Genomic DNA, 22,945 nt, shown 5'->3' with positions numbered 1-22,945 from the left:
CGCAGCCGGCAGTCCCGGCTCTGACGCTCGGACTGAGCAGGGCTCCCCTGATGCTGTGCCGGGGACAGCTCCCCACTGTTGTGACTTGGGGGCCTGGGAGGTTCCGAGTGTGTGGGAACCAGATGTTCTACAGAACGACCCTCACGTGCGTGAGGCGCTTCATTGTCCCCCCCCCCCTTCCATTTGAAGTGCTGCTTGCGGTCGGCCGGTCTCCGGCCTGTAGGCCGGAGCGGTGATCTGACAGCCCGTGGCTGCTGTCTGCGGGGCAGGGGCGAGCCCACGCCTGGCTCCTTTCTCTGCAGGAAAGGCGGGAGATTTTTGAGCAGCACCTGAAGAGCCTGAAGCTGACCCAGGCCAGCGGCTTCTACTCGCAGCGTCTGGCGGAGCTCACGCCGGGTTTCAGCGGTATGGACGCTGCTCCCTGCTGTTCGGGGGGTGCGCACCCCTACCCGGGGCCCTGCGGTTAGCACAGCCTGGGCGGGAGTGAGGTCGTGCGCAGAGAGCCGGCTGAGAAGAGAGCCGCGCGGCACTTGGCTTTTCCTGTGCCGGTGGTGCCTACACGTGGGCCGCTCTGGGCCCTTCCGCCCACAGGCCTCTGCACACCGGCCCTTCGGGGCCTTTCCACGCTCGGGCTGTGTGTGCCCACTGCTCCCCGCCAGGCGATGCCGTTCACGGCCTCGTGGCTGCCCAAGCACACCACGGCCCGCCTCACCGTCTGTTCTCACTGAGCAGAGACGCATCACAAATCAGGATATTTTCTCTATGGCTCTCGTTTTAAAGGGGAATAGCAACAAAATCCCTTTTATTATAATTTCTTCCTTTTGGATTTTCCTTTAAGGCCCTTAACTAGAATCTCGTGGGTACTGGGGTGTGAATTCCCAGGGAGAATGAAACCGCAGGTGGTGCGAAGCCGCTGGTGGGATTTGAGCAGGAAGGAGCCTGGAGGTGGCAGAAAGGGGACAGCACAGGGCAGAGGTGCCCTGGTCTGCTAGTGGTGCGCGTGGCTTCAGCATAGGACGGAAGCACCGCCTGCCTGCTGTCCGCCTCCCGCCCATGCTCCCCTCCCCTGCCCTCTGCTCACGCTGCTGTGCGGACAGGTGCCGACATCGCCAACGTCTGTAACGAGGCCGCGTTGCACGCCGCACGGGAAGGGCACGCCTCCGTCCACACCCTTAACTTCGAGTGCGCTGTGGAGCGGGTCATTGCCGGTACGAAGGCACGTTCTCAGCGGGGCCGGGTCCCGATAAGCACCCGGACGGCGGGGGGGGCAGGGGTGCGGCACAGGCCAGGCTGACACGTGACAGGAGGGGTCAGTGAAGAACTGCTGGGCGAGAGGACAATGGGGTGTTCCTAAGTCGGGTTGTGCTCTCGTTTGGAATACCCAGGGGTGCGCCAAAGAGCAGAAATGCTCTTCCAGCAGAGACACAGGGTCTCACACACCCAAGTGTGAGTGGCACTCAGCCCCTCTGCCGTCGACAGTGCCTTGGTGTGGACCTCACGGGCCTCGTCCGTGTTGCGGGGCTGCAGGTCTCCCGAGAGCTGTGCTCTGCTGCCTGGCCCGTCTCTGCTCAGGGCAGCGACACGAGGGGTCTTGGCAGCGGGGTGGGGCGGGGGGCCTTCCGGGAGACCTTAACTGTCGCGACTCAAAGTGGGGTCCCCGGGTTTCTGTCAGGAGAGCGGGACTGAAACCGAGAGTCTCCTGAAGTATCCACGGCCCCATGTGTCGTGTCCTTGAGAGGGTTCAGTTCAAGACACTGAAAGTTTTTTAAAGAGGGAAACGATCCATTTCTGAGAAGTATGAGAAGCGCTGGCCTTGCACATGGGTGGGGAGCACTCTGGCATGAGCCGTCCCTACAGCAGGCTTGTCCCTGTCACTCTGGCTGAGCTGAAGTCTGGTACAGATGCCACCAGGTGTCCAGGCTGCAGCTAAGGAACCTGTGTGGACAGAGGTACGCAAGTGGCCACTGCTTATTACAGACCTGGCTTCACCTTCACATTAGACACTTAGTTTTCCATGGAAACGGATCTCACACTAACAGTGTCAAAGTAAGAGAGGCAGAAGGACACACTGACCACACAGGTGTGGCCTGCCCCAGCTGCAGCACGTGGGTTCCAGTGGCCACCCTCGGGGCTGTGCCTCCTGTCCGGATGCTCAGACCCAGCCTTGCTGTAAACGGAGGGGGAAGGCCCTAGTAGCACACAGCCAGACCCAGAGCTGATCCGGGCTGTGTAAATCGGGAATGCGGGGAGTGAAGAACCCGGGGTGCTTCAGGTGACGGGCTGTGGAGTTCTTGGACTACAGAGACAAGGCAGGTGGGAGGCGGCCAGCTAGCAAGGGGCAGCAGCGTCCAGCGGGTCCAGGGGAAGAGCCGCTGCGAAGCCTGGACCTCGGTGGGGACCCCGCTAATCACAGCGGCCCAGTGCCCTGTGGGCCCCTGAGGGTGGGCACATGTCAACCCGGCATTCACAGAAGTAGAAAAAACAGGACCTCTGGCGTCTCCCCCGATCCCATGAGCAACGTCTGGGTGCTGGCCCGGGGTGGAGGTGCAGGAGGTGAACATCGGGGACGACGCTACTTTGATGGCAGGGGGTGGAGCTCTGTGAGGGCAACGGGGGTGCCTGGCACGCCTGCCCGGGACCCTGTGCCCAGACTCGGATCCCGCACTCTTTCAGGGACTGCCAAAAAGAGCCAGATCCTGTCAAAGGAAGAACAGAAGGTGGTCGCATTCCACGAGTCGGGCCACGCCCTGGTCGGCTGGCTGCTCGAGCACACCGAGGCTGTCATGAAGGTAGGGTGTCTGCGTCGGGGCTGGGGGCTGCGAGCCCAACAGGCCCTTGAACAAAGCTGACTTTGGAAGCATTGTGTGTTGTGGCTTGAAGAGAAAGTGCACTGTGAGCTGGACGTGGGCACAGGGCAGGAATGGATGTTGTGGGACCCTCACCCCCAGAAGCAAAGGGCGAGAGATCCAAAGTGGGCTCTGGTCTGGGGAGTGACCGTTGCAGTCACATGATCAGCTGGGGTCTCGCTGTGCCATCTACACAGTTACTCTTGGAATTAAGAATTGCCGCGTTTACCAGAAGTGTTGACGTAGTGATTGCTCACCTTAAAAATAAGTGGGTTTGGTTCACATTAAAAAAAACACCACTCTTGGAGGTCTTTTGTGAACTTGATGAAAATTTACCGGCAGAAGCAGCTTCTCCAGAATCTGCGTGCAGGCTGCGCGGCGCCCTCCACACAGGTGGGACGCAGCCCGGTTGGGGGCTGGGCCCATACTCTGGTCCCAGGAGGCAGCCGCAGCACCACTGGTCCCCAGCAACGGCAGCGGGACGTGGCATCGCAAGCCCGGCACATCAGTGCTACCGGGCTTCTTCTCGGAAGGGTTTGTGGCAGCCACGTGGATGGTCTGGTTGTGTCTGATGACGCCCTGTTGACCAGCCCAGCTCCTCTTATACACTCAGCAGCGGGTGGGAGCTCGTGTCTGGTGACAGACGGGGGATGCTGCCATCGCTGAGGCGCCCTGGGTCCGGCTGAAAGTGAGGGAGGTAGGGTGCAGGGCAAGTGTCTGAGTGCAGCATCTCAAAAACAAAAATAAAAATTAACGCAGAAAAATCCCGAATGAAGTAAGATTATTTAAAATTCCTTGTTAGAATTTTCACTTTGTGCGATGTCTAAAAGCTACGTCTGTCACGGTGAGAAACACCCCCTCCTGAGGTTGGCTCCTCCGCCAGGGGAGGTCATGAAGTCCAGCTCCTGGTCTGGCCGTCCCTCACAGCTGTTCACACTGTAATTTGCTTCAGTGTCCGGTTTCAGTTTCCTCCTCAGACACCCCGGGCCCTGGGAGATCCCCCAGCCCGCCCCGTGTGTGCACCTGCCGTCGGGCTGCTGGGAGTCAGAGTGGCAGGGAGAGTCTCCATCGTCCCTGGTGTCCGTTCCCAAGCAGGTGCCTGCGAGGATGGGTGCATGTCCGGGTGTGCACGCAACACACAGCCCAGCCGCGTGCCGAGCCGCCCTCCTTCAGGGACAGCGTCTTCCTTTGCTATAAAAATGGGGCCAGTACAGATTTGCTTCAACTGCTTTGAAACCCTCCCATTAAAGATCTGTCCTACGTTTCCACACCTTCATCTTTAAAGTCCGGATCCTGCCCGCTCACTCGGGCTGTGTGACGTTCCGCAGGTCTCCATCGCGCCACGGACTAACGCAGCGCTGGGCTTCGCTCAGATGCTCCCGAGAGACCAGCACCTCTTCACCAAGGAGCAGCTGTTCGAGCGCATGTGCATGGCCTTGGGCGGCCGCGCGTCCGAGAACATCTCCTTTAACAAGGTCACTTCTGGTGAGAAGCTGGCCCGTGCGGGTTCTGAGTTCTCAAAGTGCTTTCACATCCGCTGCGCTTCCGCATGGCGGGGAGAGGGGGGATCTGGGGGAGGGACTGGAATGGTGGGACAGGCTCAGTCAGCCTTCGCAGGCTGGGGCTTCACCGGGACGTCCAGAGAGGAGGTAGAGCCGTTCCTTGCTTGTTGCCGTGACACGGGCTCAGGGTTGACAGCCGGGCCAGTGCAGAGCAGGACGTGGGCTGGAGAGCTGCCAGGGAGGTGCACCCACATGGGTACCCCACCAGGAACTCAGAAGTGTAAGACTTCCGAGGAGCCGAGACGAGATACGCGCTTCTCCTGGGTCCTGAGCCTGTGCCGGGGCCCCCGTGTGCCCTGACTTGGCAGTGCCCGGAGAGAACCTCTGTCTGGACATTCTGCTGCAGGGGCTCAGGACGACCTGAGGAAGGTCACGCGCATCGCCTACTCCATGGTGAAGCAGTTTGGGATGGCGCCGCGCATCGGGCCCGTGTCCTTCCCTGAGGTGCAGGAGGGCCTCGCAGGCATCGGCCGGCGCCCATTCAGCCGTGGCCTGCAGGAAATGATGGACCACGTGAGTCTGCACGGCGAGCTCAGCTTCGGTCGGGCCGCGCCGCAGTGGGTTGGGGGCGGGCCTCTCTCGGGGGCTGGTGCTGTGCCCTCCACCACACCGGGCAGAGCGTACTGGTCCAGAGGTACTGGACCGCTCCCTCGCCGAGTGTTCTTGGGTGAGGACTTGGGTGGCTTCTGCTGAAAACTGTCGGTGATCCGAGACTGGGAAAGCGAAGACGCCCCAGTGGACACACTGCGTGCTCTGTGGGAGGCTGGGCCAGGGCAGCGTGCGGCCCGGTGCACGTGGGAGGTGGCACGGGGGGGGGGCATGGGGGGGCAGCCACGCTCTCCTGGCCACGGCGAGAGAAAAGCTGTGTTCCTGTCCCTGTGGCTCCTCCGTGAACTCCAGCGCCAGGATGGGCCGCACGGGGCGTCGGCACTGAGGTCGGCCACCCTGCACGTTACAGGGCTGTCGTCTTGCGTTGGCAGGAAGCGAAGCTGCTGGTGGCAAAAGCCTACAGGCACACGGAGCAGGTGCTGCGGGAAAACCTGGACAAGCTGCAGGCGGTGAGACTTGGGGCACCGGGCTCGTCCTGGCAGCGTCCTCACTCCCTGCTCCTCACGGGAGCCCTCCCGGCACAGAGGGCCGCAGAGGACCGATCCCTGCACCTGCCCCGGCCCAGCTGCACTCCCCCATTTCTCGCGCCGCCTCCTTGGCCCCTCACTGTGAGCATGTGACGCCCGTCCCTTCTCAGCAGGCAGAAGACGCAGTGCTGCAGACGTCAGGTTTCAGGGTTATCGGTTAGTTAGGTTAGTTAGTTAGGTTATCGGTTAGGTTAGTTAGTTAGGTTATCGGTTAGCCTCGTTTACTCTTTCCCAGCTTTTTAAGTGCTTCCTGGAATTTTTAATTTTTTTATTTCCTAAGTAATCTCTGCCAAACGGGGGGCTCGAACCCTCAGCCCTGAGATCCGGAGCTCTCCTGGCAGTGGCTCCATCGGTCAAGCATCTGACTCTTGATTTCGGCTCAGGTCACGATCTCATGCATGTTGTTGTCCTTGGAGGGCTGCTCCCAGGCCAGCAGCACCTGCCTCCGGGCGGGGGGGTGAGCAGTGCAGGGACTGAGCCCGAATCTGCTGCTAAGGTCCCAGGGGCCCAGGATGTCCTGCCTCTGTCCCGTGGGCGGAGTCCAGGGCTGCGCAGCACGCCAGACCCGCCCGGCGGAGGAAGCGGCTGTGCCTGTCTGAGGGCCCTGGGCGTCGTTCCTCGCGGCCGCGACGGAGCCGTCAGCGACAGGGTGCGGGTGCGGGGCACAGTGGCTCCTCCAGCGTGTTCTCCACGACCACATCTGGAGAGGTGGGGGCTGCCTGCCCACAGCAGCACCGTCCCCCACAGTCCAGCCTCCACTCGCTGCCCCACGTGCAGATACACCGTGTTTGGTAAAGGAAGTTGAAGTTGCCCCAGAAAACAAATTTGGAAGGGAAGCAGAAAAATTAATGAGGCTGGCAGCTGGGACACCATCTCCAGGGCGCAGACAGGGAGGGATTCTTCGCCAGAGCTGCCTGCTTACACTGCTTCCCTGGGAAAGTGGCCTGCCCGGGTGTCCTGCTCCCAGACACCCCCTCCCTCCGGGGTGCTCTGCTCTCAAAAGGCCCTTGTGTGTCCTCGTCTGGGGCTCACACTGCCCTGTTTGTTCCCTTAGCTGGCGAACGCCCTGCTGGAGAAGGAAGTGATAAACTACGAGGATATCGAGGCCCTCATCGGTCCACCCCCTCACGGGCCCAAGAAGATGATCGCGCCTCAGAGGTGGAGTGAGGCCGAGACGGAGAAACAAGACCCAGGGGAGGAGGAGGCTCCTCAGCAGCCCCCACCTCCTTGACGGTGTCTCTGGGGACCTGGCCTTCCCGCCTTCCTGGGACCCAGTGAGAATGACGCCTGCACACGGCCCTCACTGCTCACGGAACGGTCTCCACGATCTATTTATTGACGTCCCTCCCTGTGACTAGTAAACGTCTCTGCAGACGACCCAGCTTTGTTTCTCCGTCATTTCCCCCACGGGAGGTGCTGGGGACGGGTGCGCACGTGGATCTCAAGCTCGAGGTTTGTGATGCTGTCGTTCTCTGGGTGCTGGTTAGATCCGGGCCCCTGGCAGCTCGTTGCTGCCTGCGGTTCGTGCAGGGGCTGTGTCTTCAGCTGCTCTGACTTCATCAGAATGCTAACAGGGTCTGCGGTGAGAGCCCCTCGGAGCTGGCTGCTGCTCTCCTCCTTCACCGGGCCCCATCCTTGTGCTCACGCACACACAGGGTCGGCTTCAGGGTCGGGCACTGGGCTCCGCTGCCTTAGAACACTGCCGCCTGCTGCTGTCCTCGCTGGTCTGGCCACCGCGCGTGCTGGTGTGTGGGGAAGGACGCCCTGCAACCTGCTGCAGTACTTTCTAGTACGTTCTGTGGGTGGAGAGACCATCTTTGCACCACATGACCAGCTATAAGCTGACAAAGGGTTGTATGTTTCAGTTTATAATGTCAGCCACATGATAACTTGTTGAGCCCCTTTTGTAGGAATCCAGGGTAGAGGCCCTAGGACACCCCCTCACAAGTGGGGGGTGCGGCAGGTGGGGTGCACTTGGTTCCTTGTCCCCAGCAGAGTGAGCGCGCACTCAGATGTTCGCACCTGCTGCGATCATTGCTTCTGCCTTCCCCGAAGTGGCGCTGGGAGCCGCGGGTGGTAGGCACTTCCTGTCAGAATCACCCCGCCGCCGGCCCCGAGGCACCAGCAGCATGTGGGCAGGTATGAGTCATCCCTGAGGGAGGGCAGCTCTGAGCGGGCACGCTGGCCTTGACCCCAGCTGCCCAGACTCCTTCTCCAGATGGGCATGTGGTTAGGAAGGCTCTGGTCTCCTTGGCCCAAGGTGGCACCTTCCATACCCTAACGTCCCCCTGCACTTGACCATTAAAGTGGCCTTTGGCAAACCATTAGCTGTGCCCCGGAAGGCACTTAGGAATCGGAACAGCGTGAAAAGCGGCCCCCGCACCCTGGTGGAGACGGGCACAGCCTGCACCCCCAGCACTCACGGGTGTGAGGGAGCCTGCCTGTGCTGACAGCCAGAAGCCAGCTGTTGGCCGACTTCCAGCTGGTCCTCAGGGACGCCGCCGCCAGGCCCTCAGACACAGGTGCCCAAGAGCGCAGAGTCGGGCCTCCCCCACTCCCTCCTCACGGACTCAGGCTGCCGCTCCCCTCCGGTAAGGAGCCTTCTCCAGCCGCACGTGCGTCCCTGGAGCAGTGAGACCCAACACTGGAGGGCAGCCCTGACCCTCTGCCCTCCCCACGGCACAGCAGATGTAACGCGGCCTGACTACAGCTTCTGGAACGCACCGAGAAAGACACGTTTTTGTTTCGTAGAAATCTCTACACGCAACGTGGGGCTTGAACACACGACCTGGACGTCAAAAGTCACATGTTCTGACTGGGCCAGCTGGACGCCCTGAGAAAGACACAGGCTTGTTGTTTTTTTTTAAGATTTTATTTATTTATTTGACAGAGACAAGGAGAGAGGAACACAAGCAGAGGCAGGGAGAGTATGAGAGGGAGAAGCAGGCTTCCCGCAGAGCAGGGAGCCTAATGCAGGGCTCGATCCCAGGACCCTGGAATCGTGATCTGGGCCGAAGGCAGACACTTAACTGAGCACCCAGGCATGAACAGGGATGTTTCAAGTAATCATCTCCAGGAGACTGTATAGAGAGAAGTTAACGTGTGCTCTGAAATAATACAGACTGTTCTCTACTGTAATACACACCAACAAACACGTGTGTTCTGTTTTGTTTTGGTGTAAAGGATACTTAGTTTCAGGTGTACCATCGCCAACGTTCATCCCTATTGCAAAATGATCATAGTGAGCCCAGTTAACGTCTGCTGTCATGCAGTTATTTTAAATAGAACATTTATGATCACAACACTAATATTCTTTCTACCGCCTTTCACGGACATCAGGTGTTCCTTCAGGTTACAGGAACCTTTGAATTAGCCTACAGCTGATCTTCGTGTAGACCAAGGTTCTGGAAAGCTGAGATGCTGGGTAGTTTACGAGTTCTGTGATGAAGCAGCAAAAGTTAGCCTAGCCTAGCTGTTATTGGGCTATTGCTTTTCCCAATTCAACAATTACCCCGTATTTATAGGACAAAGCCTGCTAATTTTTGCGAAGTGTTTGGGGATATAACTTTTAGCACCCCCCCCCAAACATGAAAAAATCACTTTGCCCCTATGAGACTAATTTAAAAAATCGAGGCGGTATGTCTGAGAGGGCTCCCAACACTGCTGTTGACTGTTGTAGCTGGGATTTCCTTGAAGGAACACCCACGGCACCAGCCGGCGGACTGGTCAGGGACAAGTACTGAGTGAGGAGGCTGTGCTATGAGGAACGGACTCAGTCTCGCAGGGAAATTCTGGGAGGCTGTGCACAGCAACCTCCCACACCTTGCGGGTGTCCATCCAGGAATCGCCGGCCACCTTAAGTGCAGTTCCCTGGGGGAAGAGAGGGCCTCTTTCAGTGGCCCTTGGAGGCCCAAGTCTGGGACAAAAGCCTGGAGCAGACCTGTGGCTGTGGATTTCTGTGCCCAGGACATGGCCTGTCTCAACAGCTACTGGTTTGTGTTTTTTTTTTTTTTAATATTTTATTTATCTATTTGACAGAGAGAGAGAGATCACAAGTAGACAGAGAGGCGGGCAGAGAGAGGGGGAAGCAGGCTCCCTGCTGAGCAGAGAGCCTGGTGCGGGGCTCGATCCCAGGACCCCGAGATCATGACCTGAGCTGAAGGCAGAGGCCTAACCCACTGAGCCACCCACGTGCCCCCAAGGCTCCTGATTTTTAAAACACTTGAGCCAGCTAAGTCTTTGTATCAGAAGGACTCCTGCTCCGTGGTTGACAATGTTCATTCTCCTGTCTCCCAAGCAGAACGCCGAGCCTGTCCCCAACAGATTTCACATCAGAAGCAGTTTCAGCTCAGTATTCTGCATCCTTTTAAAAGGCAGTAAGCGTGTGGAGCATTCAAGAATGGGACACTGGAGTCTGCACTGGGCATGGTGTGCATGCACACCGAGACTCCTCCACTACAACTTCACTTTCTCACTGCCACCTTGATCTGAGCAGTGTTTCTATTTTCAGACCTCTGTCCCCCAGCCAGCGACCCAGGGCCACATCTTCACTGTGAGTGGCCGGTGCTCAGGTGGAGCTGTGGGTCAAGGCAGACGGAACCGCATGAGTGTGGGGGTCTGTCCAGAAAGAGAAACTGGGGGTCGGGATAGGAATGTGTCCGAGATTAGTAAGAGCAATGATCCGCTGCAAGGGGTCTGAGAAAGACATGGGAGGTGCAGGCTGACGCTGGGCAGATGACATTCTAAGAAACGCGGCACGGGCCAAGGCAAGGGTTCCTTCAACGAGCGTCTTCTCCAGCATCACTGCCGCAGCTACGACGCCGTCACAGAGCGCGGGTCCGAGGTCCAGGGCCACACGAAGAAAGTGACGGGAGCCGGCGGAGAAGCCCTCTCACGGTGTTTGAGCGACCGCCCGCTCCGTCCCCCTCCTCCCCGGCAGGGTTCCTAGCGCCTCCCACCGAAGCAGAGCCGGGTCCTGGGGCCCGTCAGTCCTCCCAGCTCGCGGAGCAGGAAAGTTCGAATAAGGTGCCCCGCCTCGGAGAGCAGTGCAGACCTCGAACCCACGCCCCCTCCACAGCCACTTCCCCCGGCCTGTCACCTCTTCCTGACTTGTCACTGGCCGCCCGTTGGCCCAGCCGAGCCCGAGGCGGCGGCAGACGCAGGCTTTCGACCTCCCCTGCGCTCCGCGGGCGGCTCCCCCCGGCCCGGCATTCGCCGGCCCCTGCGCCACAGCGGGGCTGAGCTCGTCCCCGTCCCCGCCGCGCGCGCGGCCTCCGGAGGCAGGGCCAGCCCCGCCCCGGTCCACGCAGGCCCGGGGCGCCGAACTGACCGCGAGGGCCCGCGCAGGACACAGGCCGTGTCCCCGCCCAGCCCTGCGGCCCCGCGGGGCCTCGCAGCCCGATCTCGCCGACCCCCGGGCGTGTCTCCGCGGCGCGGAGGCCTGCACCTGCCGCGTTCCGCACCGGGGGTCTGCGGCGGACGGTCGTACCGGGGGGGGGCCGGGGGCCGGGGCGGGAAGGAAGGGCTCCGGGAGGGACGCGCGGGTCCCACACGCGCCCGGACAGGAGCCGACGCGCGGGCGCAGGTCACGGAGGTCGGCCTGGCTCCCCGGCCTCCCCTCGCGCGGGCGGCGGTGCGCGGCCGCCCGGCGCCCTCAGCCGCAGCCGCCCGCCCCGGAGCGCAGGCCCGAGGAGAGGCGCGGCCCGGGGGGCTCCGGCGTGGCTGCGCGGCCGCCTTCCGCGCGGGCCACGGCCTCGGGACGCCCCGCGTCGGCCCCTGCTCGGCGGGGAGCCGGCCCCTCGCTCCGCCCGGCCCGGCCCGCGCGCTCCCCTCGGGAGTCCGGGCGGGGCGGCGGGCCCCGGGGCCGGGACGCGGGGGCGGCGCTGGAGGGTGAGGGCGCGAACCGAGCCCCGCGACGTGCGCACGCAGGCCGCACTCGGCCCCGCAGCGCCGCGCCCCGCCCCGCCGGGCGTTCCTCTTCCCGGGCCGCGCAGACCCGCGGCGCTCGGCGCACGTCACTTCCGCCATCCCCGGCTCTCACTGGCCGGAACGCCTCGGCGCTTCTGATTGGCTGAGCCCGGCACCATCCCGGGGGGCTTTGCGGCGCCGGCTCTTTTCCGCCGGCTGTTCTCCGTCGGAGGAGGTGAGTGCGCGGGCTCGCGGCGCCGTTGGCCGCATCGGGCCCCATCCGCGGCCATCCGCGGCCATCGGTGTGGGGCTGCTCCGGGCGCGGCCGCAGAGGGGCTCCGGGCCCGCGCGGCAGACGGGAGAGGGCCGTGGCGCGGGCCCTGACTCGCTCCCCGCGCCCCCAGGCCCGTAGGCAGCCGCCATGGCGCCCAGCCGGAATGGCATGATCCTGAAGCCCCACTTCCACAAGGACTGGCAGCGGCGCGTGGCCACGTGGTTCAACCAGCCGGCGCGGAAGATCCGCCGGTGAGCCGCGGGGCGGGGTGGTGGGGCCGGTGCGGTGGGGCCGGTGCGGGGGCGCGGTGATGGCGGGGGCCGGGGCGGGGGGTGGGGGCCGCGCCTTCCCCGTTCCCGCGGGGGGCGAGCCGATCGCTCTGTGTGCGCAGACGCAAGGCCCGCCAGGCCAAGGCCCGCCGCATCGCCCCGCGCCCCGCGTCCGGGCCCATCCGGCCCATCGTGCGCTGCCCCACGGTGCGGTACCACACCCGAGTGCGCGCCGGCAGGGGCTTCAGCCTGGAGGAGCTGCGGGTGAGTGCGGGCGCGCGGCGGGGGCGGGGCGGGGCGGGGGCGCGCAGCCCGTGATGACCGTCTCCGGAATCGCTGCGCTCCGTGATGAAATCGCGCTCGAACCCTTTTCGTCTGACGGCTGCGCGCGCGGCGGCGGGGCGGGGGGCCGCGGGCGGCCGCGGGGGCTTCAGGCGCGTCCCCGCCGCAGGCCGCCGGCATCCACAAGAGGGCGGCGCGCACCATCGGCATCTCGGTGGACCCGCGGCGGCGGAACAAGTCGACGGAGTCGCTGCAGGCCAACGTGCAGCGGCTGAAGGAGTACCGCTCCAAGCTGCTGCTGTTCCCGCGCCGGCCGGCGGCGCCGCGGAAGGGCGACAGCTCGGTGAGTGCGGGCGCGGGGGGCGCGGGCGGCGGGCGCGCGGGCGGCGGGCGGGAGGAGAAGCCCCCGCAGCCCCCCCCCCCCGACCGTCGGGCGGAGACGACAAAGGCTGCCCGACTAGAAGCTGCGTTTTTAGGGTTTGGCCCGAAAGTGCTGTTCTCGGAAGTGCCTCGCGAGCAGTCGGGGTTCCTAGAAAGTGCGCGCACGAGGCCGAGGCGCCCCGCGCGCGGGCTTCCCGGGCGGTGGTGCTGCGTAGCCCACCCGCAGCCGCGTCTGCTCTGCCTGCGTCCTGGGTTCCCGCGCTGGTTCTGGTGTCACCCGGGGGCCCACCCCGGGGGCGCGGCCGTGGGCGGCCGGGCAAGAAGGGGGTTGTGAGCTTGCGGCCCTTGGGCGTCCTCGCTGAACCCCCGTGACCCTCGTTTCCTTACAAACAGGCTGAAGAACTCAAACTGGCAACGCAGCTGACAGGCCCGGTCATGCCCATACGGAATGTAAGCGGGGGGTGTCTGCGGGCCGGGCCGGTAGACTGGCCAGAGGGGCCCCGTGTGGTTCTGTGGGTATATTGGGAAAGGACCCTTGAACTCTGGGAGGCACATCTGCATTCTTAGCAGGTGGGCTCTTTGAGGGAGGGCCTTGCCCTCTCCTTGGGGGACTTGCTGCGCGCGCGCACACACACACACACACACACACACACACACCCCCTTCCCACTGCTGGGAAAGGCCAGGCCACAGGGCACTCTCTGGACATGGTGATCCTGCCAATGACGGGGCTCTTGAGGCTCCTCCGGCAGGAGAAATGGACCCAGGACTGCACGTACCTGAGGTGGTCGCTTCTGCCGTGTGTTTGGGGTGACCCCAGGGAGGCTCGTTGTAATCTTCCTTGGTGGCTTCAGTGTGGCCTTTGAGCAGTGGGCAGGCAGACCCAGCCCCTCCAAGGTTTCAGCTGACACGAGATGCCGGATGCCGCACTGACACCCACCGTGTCCCGTCCAGGTCTATAAGAAGGAGAAAGCCAGAGTCGTCACGGAGGAGGAGAAGAACTTCAAGGCGTTCGCCAGTCTTCGCATGGCCCGTGCCAGTGCCCGGCTCTTCGGCATCCGGGCGAAAAGGGCCAAGGAAGCTGCAGAACAGGATGTTGAAAAGAAGAAATAAAATGTCATTCGCAACTCGTGGCACCTGCAGTCTGCGTGTGGTGGCGGTCTTCTGTGAGGGCTTGGGGGCAAGAACTGGGTCATGTGTGTCCTTCCCGGCTGGGACCTGGCCGGGGTGATAGCCCCTTTGCAGGGCAGCCGAAAGACGGAATTGTATTTTCTGTGCTTTAGGACTGTCGCCTGGGTAACTCGCGCCCCTCTCTCGTGCGCGTCTCACAGACAGTAACTTAAACAGAGCGGTTCCCACTTACTGGAGCGTTTCAGGATCGGGGGCCAGGTCTTCCTGGGCCTGTCTGCACCCGGCACCCACGCCCCGGTGCACACACCTGGGGCTGGGCTGCCCCGAGCCCGTCTTCAGGCTACTGTGCCTGCGTGGCGGCTGGGCAGAGCTGGGGTAGCTTCCAGGCCCACACCGGAGGAAGGCTGGGGGCTGGACGAGCAGGACTTCCCCTGGATCCCTTGTGGTGGCGCAGCACCCAGGTTCTTTTGAAACCACAGCTTGCTTCTGCCCACGTGAGGTCCTGAGATGGGGCCCGAGCAGGGCCTGCTGTGAAGAGCCGCTCTGGGAGCTGTTGGGTTCAGATCCTCCAGCTCCGTGGGTGTGGGTCTCCAACAACCATGAATGCCTACAGCTGTGCCACTGGTGTCAGCACCTGGAACCAAATCCCAGTGGGTTTTCATCTAACAGATGATCTGAAAGGCCAGTCACTTTGCACGCATGAGATCCAGTTTAGGAGGGTGGGACTAGGAGCCTGAGCTTCGTCCCTGGCAGTCCCACAGAGAGGGAATGGTGTGGGGCTGCCTCTGGGTGACTTGGCCTCGGTTCCCTGTGGCTTGTGCCGAGGAGCTGGACTCAGACCGTGCAGTGGTGGGTAGCCGGGCCCTGGGTGTGGTCTTGACGGGTCAGGGAGTCCAGGCCTCCAGATCAGCGCAGGTTGGGGGGCCCCTGTGCTCCAGCCTTGGGCGTGAGGGGAAGAAGCATCCGTGCACCCTTAGATACCACTTTTCCTTCAGTCACCTACATGCCCTGTCCCCCTTCTAGCGTTGTGCCACCAGCGTGAAGGGCTTTTCTGGGTGCAAGGAGGGCCTGGAGCAGGCCAGGCACCTGCTGGTGGGCGTGCGGGGAGAGGGTGGGGAGGGGGCCTGTGCTCTAGGGCCCCGTTGATGGGTTCTCAACACGAGGGTGTGTCCAGTGTGGCAGTGGGTCATCTTGACAAAGCCGCTTCCCCGAGTACCTTCTCCCCATCACTCCGCTCAGAGTCGTGCGTGTTTGGTAAGCTAGACATGCCATCTGGTGAAGCCAGGCAGGAGGTAAGCCTTGGGCAAATGGGGCCCATAAGCAGACAGGAGGTTCAAGGGGGCTTTGGAAGGTGCCAGGGCCCAACCGCTGGGTTCACCCTACTCCCTGACCTGAGGCTCTGAGGACTGACTGCCTGTGGTCCACAGCACTCTCAGTGGCAAGTTCCTAGGTGTCTGTGTCCACCGGAGCTGGCCTAGGTCCCTTAGGTGAGTCTGCTATGGGACAGGAGCATGGATGGAGAGCTCAGCTGGCGTCCCCTCTGAGCCTGGGAAGCAGAGTGCCAGCCCAGCCTGTCCTGAGGTGAGGAAATCTCCCTGTGAGGTGCTGCTGACCGCCGTCCAGACCCTGAATTCCCGCTGGTGCCCCACTGAAGCCCTGGGTTGTGACCCAGACCTTGGAACTGGGGAGACTGTGAACTCACACAGGTGCTATACAGGGGCTGGGGGACTGCTCCCTCTGTGTCTGTGTGTCTGTCCGCTCCAAGGCAGCACTTGTCACTGCCAGGGTGAGGGGGACCTTCATCCACAGCCCATCCCCTGGCCCAGGGCAGCAGGAATCCCAGCTTTCGGACTTTTTCCTCGAGTGTGGGCAGAACTCCCAAGAGACGGGGCTCCCGACCCCGCCTCAAGGAAGCGGCCCCTGATGCCCCAGAGCAACGAGAAAATGAGGTCTCCGTCCTCTCCAGGTGAGGAACTGGAGTCCGTCAACCAAGGCCTCTGCTGAGACGCCCCTGAGCGGGGACCCCAGCTGTGGCAGGCCTTCACCTGTGCGTGTGGTTCATTGGAAAACCAACCCCGGGACAGGCACTATTTCCTTTATCCCTTTCTGCCCCTGGATGGAATCCTGTCGGCAGGCTGGGCTCTGTATGTGGCCATTGCCCCTCGGAGAAGTGGGCGGGGGTCAGGCAGTCGTCTGGGGGTTGCAGGTGTGTTTGGGGGGCAGATTCCCAAAGTGGGTGCCGAGGGGTTGCTAGCAATACCCACAGTGGCCAGCAGGGGTGCTCGGGCAGGAGCCTCCCACAAGTGGCCCACAAGGCCCTTCACCTTTTCGCTTGTTTTCAGATCCGACTTGCTCTGATAGCAACTGCAGATATTTTTTGTTTATTGTTTATTTTTCTTCTTTTTCATGTGACATTAGGGTTTTTCTGTAATCTTCCCGAGCTGTCTTTCCTTTTTTGATTATCTTAAAGTTACCATGCACTCTTCACTCTGGACAGAAGGTGTACGGACGGTGCCCCCTTCCCGGGACGAGTTGCTTTTGAATCTGTACCATATAGTTGCTTTGTTAAATATCTACAGTTGTGCTATTTTTAAAAAGAAGGATTAAAATTAACACTAATTTCCACTTGCTTGAAACTGCTGTAATTCAGGAGGAGAACTTCCGTTGTTTTCGGTTCTGTAGTCTTTCCCCGCCTTGACTCAGCTCCGCGACCCAGAGAGTAGAAGGGGGCGCCCGCGGAGGGCTCGTCTCGTCTCCTGTCCCACATGCTTGTGTTTGCGCTTGTAGGTAGTTGTACCCACCATGTTTTCTGTGATGGTGTCTTTTTTTAAGTTACAAAAAAAAAGTTGTGCTCCTGGCTTAAAAGAAAAAAAGAGTCCACAGAAAAGTATCCCTTTCCCACCTCTGCCCTCCAAGCCCCTAGAACGGCTCTCGCGCCTGCCCAGCGTGGTCTATGTGAAGTCACGTCCTCGTGCGAGCACCTGGGCCTTGGGACGCCTGCGTGGTGCTGTCGATGAGGCCTTTCAGCTCGCGTCATGATCTCAGGGTCATGAGATCAGGTCCCACGTCAGGCTTGGGACTCTCCCTGTCCTGCCCCTCCTGTGCTCTTGCTCCTTCTCTAAAATAAGTAAATAAATCTTTAAAGAAGAAAACCATCTGGGCCTTTTGTTTTGTTTTTGGAGGAGGCTTTTGTTTTTATGAAAAATGTGGGAGCACCTGGATGGCTCCTTCAGAAGAGTACGTCGTGTGTCGTGGGTTCAAGCCCCACATGGGGTGTAGAGATGACTTAAATAGTGAGTCAAAAGCACACGGAATCCCGCTCTGTGCTGTACCGCATTGTGCCTGTCCACCCAAGCCTCTCTCACTTCTCTACCATGTCTACAGAGGACCCCGGGAAGGGATGGGTGACATTTGGGGAACCCTGGAATGCTGCTGTTTTTGTGTTTAAGGGTTTTATCTGAGAGAGCACATGAGCGGTAGGGTGGGTGGCATGGGGAGAGCAGAGAGAGACGGAGAAGCAGGCCCGCCGTCCAGCAGGGAGCCTGACACGGGGCTCCAGTCCAGGATCCTGAGATCATGTCCTGAGCCAAAGGCAGATGCTTCACCGAATGAACCACTTAGGTGCCCCGGAATGCTGTTGTATTAACTTGTATTTTTTGTTTGTTTGTGAAGCTGAGCCTTTCTTCTCATTTGCTGGCAAATTATCTTTTTCTGTGATTCAACTGTCAAATCTTTTGTCCCTCTTTTTAAAGATTTTTATTTATTTGACAGACAGAGAGGCAGGCAGAGAGAGAGGGGGAAGCTGGCTAGAGAGCCCGATGCGGGGCTCGATCCTAGGACCCCGGGATCATGACCTGAGCCGAAGGCAGAAGCTTTAACCGACTGAGCCCCCCAGGCGCCTCCGTTTCTCTATTGTGAATATTTGTCATTTTCTTGAATTGCAGCAGCTTTTTGCATATTAAGGAGATATGTCATCTGTCTTCTGTCATATGTGGACAGATTTTTTTCCAGTTTATTCTTTTACTTTTGAGTCTTGCTTGTATCTTTTTTTTTTTTTTTTAATCCAGTTCACCCACCGGGGCTCAAACTCATGACCTTGCGATCGATCAAGAGTCAGATACTCTACCGAGTGAGACTCCCTGAGTCTTGCTTATATCCTGAGGGCCTGGGGTGCTGTCTTTTAGGGGACGGTGTGGTGTAGTAGGAAGACCACAGCTTGGCCTCTCTAGTGGATGCTGCTCACTCTCGTTTGGCCCTTCAGCATCAGAATGCCCCCTGGGACTTCGTTGTTGAGTCTTATGCAAGTGGAACTCTGGTCTTTCGTAGGAGCTGAGGGCGCCTTACTCCCCGCCTGCCCCACTGCAGTACCCTGGCCACATGACCAGGCTCCACACGTCGCAGGGCCTGGCCCCTGTCCCCAGCTGGGTCCCATCCCTGGTAAGGCAGCCTCAGCATCCTCACCGTGGGTGTGGGGTGTCACCCCCCCCAATTGTAGGAGTTCCCAGTGTTTGGTCCTTGGTGGCTCCCTCGGCCACAGTCAGCCCTCACTGACCCCGGTCTGGCTCTGGGCCTGCCGGGCGCTGGGCATCTGCGCACTTCCCTTCAACAAGCACCGAGTGCCAAGCAAGCACTAGGAACCACAGTAGGCGGACGGTCCCAGGCCACAAAAAGCAAGCAGAGCCTGATGACGGGGCAGGTGCTGGGCGGGTGGGCCAGGGACAGTAGAAAGTGATGTGTTGGGGCCCCTGGGTGGTTCAGTGGGTTAAGCCTCTGCCTTCAGTTCAGGTCATGATCCCGGGGTCCTGGGATCGAGCCCCGCATCAGGCTCTCTAGCCAGCTTCCCCCTCTCTCTCTGCCTGCCTCTGCCTACTTGTGATCTCTGTCTGTCAAATAAATAAATAAAAATCATTAAAAAAAAAAAAAAAGAAGAAAGTGATGTGGAAGGAGTCCTGTAAGGACAACAGATGAGGGGAGGACATTAATTCAGTATTTCTTCAGCACGCGCTGTGCGCCAGGCACGGTCCCAGGCTGCAGGGCCCGCTGTAAACAGCCGAACCGATGGTGCGCACCCTTGCCTTCCCAGAGTTTCCCGTCTCGAGGGTCTGCAGACACAGGCTCTGGCGGATCCCCACTCCCCTCACTGCAGTGTCCCGGGCACATGTCTCCTCACGGATTGCTGGGAGGGGACAACAATAATGAAAATGAGGGGGCACCTGGGTGGCTCAGTTTGTTCCCAGGGTCCCAGGATCGAGCCCACATCGGGCTCCCCGCTCAGCTTCTCTCTGTCCCTCTGCACTCTCTCAAATTAAACTGAAAAGGGGCAGGCTCAGAGCCCCTGCCGGCAGGTGCCAGCAGCTCCTCGTGTCTTCTCCGCACGGTCCTGGGACGGGGTAGGCGGCGTGCAGGCCACACACTGAGCACCCGCTGCATGCGAGGCCCTGGGGCTGCCCGCGGGGTGGAGCCGAATGACTCCTCCTCACAGCTGAGCGAGAAGCCAGAACACGGCAGAGGTGAAGGCCTGGGCTTGGGGAAGGGCTGACCCGAAGTGCAGCCGAAGCAGGCCCCGGGGCTGCCAGCGAGGACCAGCCGGCTGTGGCCGGGCTGCAGGAGGACTGTCTGGAGAAGGGCCATCGGCGTAAGAGAAGAGGACCGGCCTTCCAGAGTCTTCTCCAGACCCCGCTCCTGGGAAAGGCTCGAGTGGGTCCCCCACTTGCGCGTCCAACTCCTCAGGGCTGCTTCCCCAGAACGCCGAGGGCCGGGGCACCCGGTTGCTGGGTGGGGGAGGGGGCGGGGGCGCGGGGGGCAGGGAAAGTGTGTTGCTCGCCCTGGCTCCCGCCCCTCGGCTGCAGGGCCCCCTCCTTTTCACACCTGTTTCCACAGTGGCAGAGTGACCCCCGATTCCAGATGCTGGGAGGCCAGATGGAAGGCAGCATAACCATGCACCTGGTTAGCTCCTGCCCTTCTGAAAATCTCCCCAGAAAGGGGGATGCTTGCTGGGGAGAAGGAGGCAAAACTGGGTCAGTGATGAAAGGGACAGGATATGGCGACAGTGTAAAAGCGCCATCCAGGCGCCTTGCTCCGAGAATATCATCAAAGGCCCCCAATGAGTCAGGCGGGAAGAAAACCAGGACGTCCATCTGCTGGAGACGCCAGCCCTGTGGACCCTGCCTGCCGCCCTGACGCACACGGCTGTCATCCCCACCGGGCCCCTGTGGGCAGCTGTGTCTTCATGGGCTCCTGCTCCTGCTCCGGCCCCATGTTCCCTGCCAGCTGACGGCCAAGCCCTGGTCTAATGCCGCCCCTCAGGTGTGCGTCGGACCCGGCGGCTTCTGCTTGAAGAGAACAAAAGTGAACACCAGGCTGAGGTTACGTTACACAGACACGAAGCTCCTTGGGGGCTCTCTCTCTCTCCCAACCTCCCAACCTCCTGCCCCCCCATCACCTGCCCTGAGGAAGCAGGCTGCTGGGGTCCCCAGGGCCAGCCTGCAGCACGGAAGGTCTCCTGGGTCTAGGAAGCCCAGGAGGGGGACAGCTGGTTCTGGACGGCATCTGGACGGTGGCCTCAGGCAGACGTCCTGGCCGCTCTGTCAGACTCAGCTGATAGCAAAGGGGCTCAGGTGGCCAAGTGCTCCGTGCCCTCACAGCTGGCAGGGACTTTTCAGGGATGGGGGAACAGCAAAGCTACTGAGACACACTCGGGGGCCAGGATGGGCAAGGAAGGCTTGAGTACCGCGTTCTGAGCAGAGTCGAAGGGTTCAAGTTGAATTCTAGCTCTGTCCCTGCTGTGTGACCTCAGCCAACGCATCCCTCTCTCTGAGCCATGGTCTTATCATTGATAAAACAGATGACATCACCTGCCTGGTAGGAACTAAGGGCTGGAGGGAATGGCAGCCAGAGACCGAATGTGAGAAGGCTCCAAGATAGGGGACACAGTTCCCTTGGAGTGAGAAGGGGTCCTATCAGCACCCCTCGTGTCTGAGCGTGTTTGTGTTCAGGGAGGTCTGTGTGTGCGTCCATGTCGTGTGTGTGTGTGTGTGCATGTGTGACCTGTGTGTGATGCAGGCAGGTCTGTGGAGTGAGGGAGGAAAGTCCCATCACCCCGCCTCAGTCCCAGCTCTCCGACGCTGTGATGACAGGTGGCCACGGGTCCGAGGCCCAGCCATGACCACAGGCATGGGTCCTTCCAGCCAGGGTGGCCCTGGGAGTGACGGTCTGACTTCTAAAGTGAGGCAAATGGCAAATCCTGTAGGAAAACGATCCAGTCGGGAAGGTTGCAGATGTTCTGAGATAAAATAGCATTTCTTGGGAGGAAAGAAACAAAGGAAGAGGGTAGGTTTGCAACCAGCTTATAGAAAGAAGCACCAGTCAGGCATGAAACTCGTTTCCTTTCTGAAAATCCTGTTGGCTCCCCCACCACACCCCTACAGTTTCCACATAGTCCACAGGGCTTCCCAAACAACCTCCTGGCTTTGCCCCACGAGGAGCTGGACCACGGTGGAGGGGTGCAGCAGGCCGCCTCTCCCCACCTCCTGGTCCCACGTACACACCGCCGGGAGGTGACTCTCTGCTCTTGCCTCCACTTCCCAGGTTGGGGGACAGAAGCGCTGAGCTGTTCTGGAATGTGCTCAAGGCCAGAGCTATGGGGGCGAGGGCCCGGAGCTCAGGGAGGGCTGTGGGAATCAGCTGCAAGAGGCCACTGGGGCTTGAAATGTTGGTCATCCAAAGCAAGGATGCTTCCTTGTTGCTCTAAAAATTCACAGTTTGGAAGCATCACAAGAGCCAAATGGGAGTGAGTCGAACCCATTAGGAATGGTTGTTTCGATCAGCTGGGACCACGGCTGGCTGGCTGGGTTAGCCAGCGGCAGAGGCAGTTGGGAGCTGGGTGACCTCACACTGATGTGGCTGGACCAGGGCTTGGTGAACCTTTTCCTAAAGGAACAGCGAGTGAGTACTTCAGACTTCGTCACAGCGTCTGAGCAGCATCGACCACAGAAAATATGGGAACCGACAGGCCTGACTGTGTTCCAATTAAACTGTATTTACCAAGCAGGCGGCTGCCAGATCTGGGGGATCTGGGGGACTGAAGCTCCCTGGGGCCCTGCCGTGGGCCTGCTTGTACTGAGGGACAGTGTCCGTCTGTCTGGTCTGCTAACCTCTCACAGTCCAGGAGGCCAGAAGCCCAGGGTCAAGGTGCCGGCACACTCCACCGCCTCCTCTTGCCGCGTCCTTGGGTGGAAGGGGCAAGGGCACTCTGTGAGCGCGAATTCCGCTCATAAGCCCCCACCAACACCTCCCAGAGGCCCACCCCCTCCCTCCAGAGCGTCGGGGTTAGGGTTTCAGCACATGGAGGGAGGCACAAAGATTCGGTCTGTGGCACGGAAGAACACGTGAGCTGTTGTTAATAACAGAAGAAAGAAACCAGTTATGCAGCAGAACTCGTTTGCCCGACCACTCAGCACGTACGCACAGAGCCTGTGGGAGGCACTAGGGTCCCAGCCGTGGCCGGGGCAGGTGAGGCCCTCGGGCCGGACGGGTCTGACGGGTCTGATGGGTCTGACCAGGCATGGCGGGACTCAGCCGCTGGAGGCGAATCTGAGAAGTAACACAAACAGATTTGCCTGGGGAGAAGCCTGGAGGGACACACATCAAAATGTTAGTCCTGTCTATGACTGGGTGCTGGAAATCTCATTTCTACGCGTTCCTACACTCTGTCAGTTTTCAGCAAGGAACACGTGCTCTTACTTGCTGGACGGCAGTAGTAACAGAATGTATGGACGGGGGTCTCATTCCCACATCTGGCTGCGGGACTCCTCCCCCACCTTCCCGGGCCTCCCTTGTCCCCGGGGCTCTTGGGGACAGGTGGGTGAGTGGGGAGGCCTACCACCTGGCCGTCTACTCTGGGGACACAGGGAGGCCACACTGGACCAGGCCTCACTGACTAGCATTACAGGAAATCTGGCCTTTTCTTCTGTGGTTTCTTTCCATTGGTGTTGTCTGGAGCCAAGGCCCTGGGTCACCTTGGGGAGGCAGCCACATCCTGGGAGTCTGTGGTTGGAGACCCAGCGGGTCCGTTACGATCTCTGGACCTCAGACGCTTGAACTCCCCAACTCTGGATTCTCGTTCCTCTCTCTCCATCCGTGGAAATGTCACCATTACTG

General features: G+C 60.6%; 2 protein-coding genes across 3 annotated transcripts in view; both read left to right on the top strand.

Moving 5' to 3' along the window:
* SPG7 (SPG7 matrix AAA peptidase subunit, paraplegin) overlaps positions 1-10,784 on the top strand; it is a 32,191-nt gene extending 21,407 nt beyond the window's left edge. The window contains exons 11-17 of one of the 2 annotated variants that reach the window (XM_080829630.1): positions 303-405; positions 1,098-1,208; positions 2,674-2,789; positions 4,175-4,331; positions 4,755-4,921; positions 5,367-5,466; positions 6,599-10,784. In XM_080829630.1, coding sequence (XP_080685756.1) covers positions 303-405; positions 1,098-1,208; positions 2,674-2,789; positions 4,175-4,331; positions 4,755-4,921; positions 5,367-5,466; positions 6,599-6,711 — 867 coding nt within the window. In that variant the 3' untranslated portion in view covers positions 6,712-10,784. The remainder of the gene's footprint in view (positions 1-302; positions 406-1,097; positions 1,209-2,673; positions 2,790-4,174; positions 4,332-4,754; positions 4,922-5,366; positions 5,467-6,598) is intronic. The other variant, XM_080829629.1, reaches the window with a different exon arrangement.
* Positions 10,785-11,572: 788 nt separating this feature from the next.
* Positions 11,573-13,797, top strand: RPL13 (ribosomal protein L13). The gene is made up of 6 exons (XM_080829631.1): positions 11,573-11,686; positions 11,856-11,976; positions 12,117-12,258; positions 12,446-12,619; positions 13,051-13,107; positions 13,610-13,797. The coding sequence occupies exons 2-6, from the start codon at positions 11,873-11,875 to the stop codon at positions 13,766-13,768; spliced, it is 636 nt and encodes a 211-aa protein (XP_080685757.1). The 5' UTR covers positions 11,573-11,686; positions 11,856-11,872; the 3' UTR covers positions 13,769-13,797.
* Positions 13,798-22,945: the final 9,148 nt, after the last annotated feature.

This window comes from Martes martes (genome assembly GCF_963455335.1).
Source record: "Martes martes genome assembly, chromosome: 17".
NCBI lineage: Eukaryota > Metazoa > Chordata > Mammalia > Carnivora > Mustelidae > Martes > Martes martes.
Note: the sequence above shows the minus strand (reverse complement) of the source record. Positions and strands in the feature narration are given on the sequence as shown.

What these genes read in the sequence shown, in the direction of transcription:
- RPL13 (XM_080829631.1), top strand. Translation starts at nt 11,873, where the DNA reads ATGGCGCCCAGCCGGAATGGCATGATCCTGAAGCCCCACTTCCACAAG. An exon ending in CGCGGAAGGGCGACAGCTCG is followed by an intron (nt 12,620 to 13,050) that starts GTGAGTGCGGGC and finishes CCTTACAAACAG; the next exon opens with GCTGAAGAACTCAAACTGGC. An exon ending in CGGTCATGCCCATACGGAAT is followed by an intron (nt 13,108 to 13,609) that starts GTAAGCGGGGGG and finishes TGTCCCGTCCAG; the next exon opens with GTCTATAAGAAGGAGAAAGC.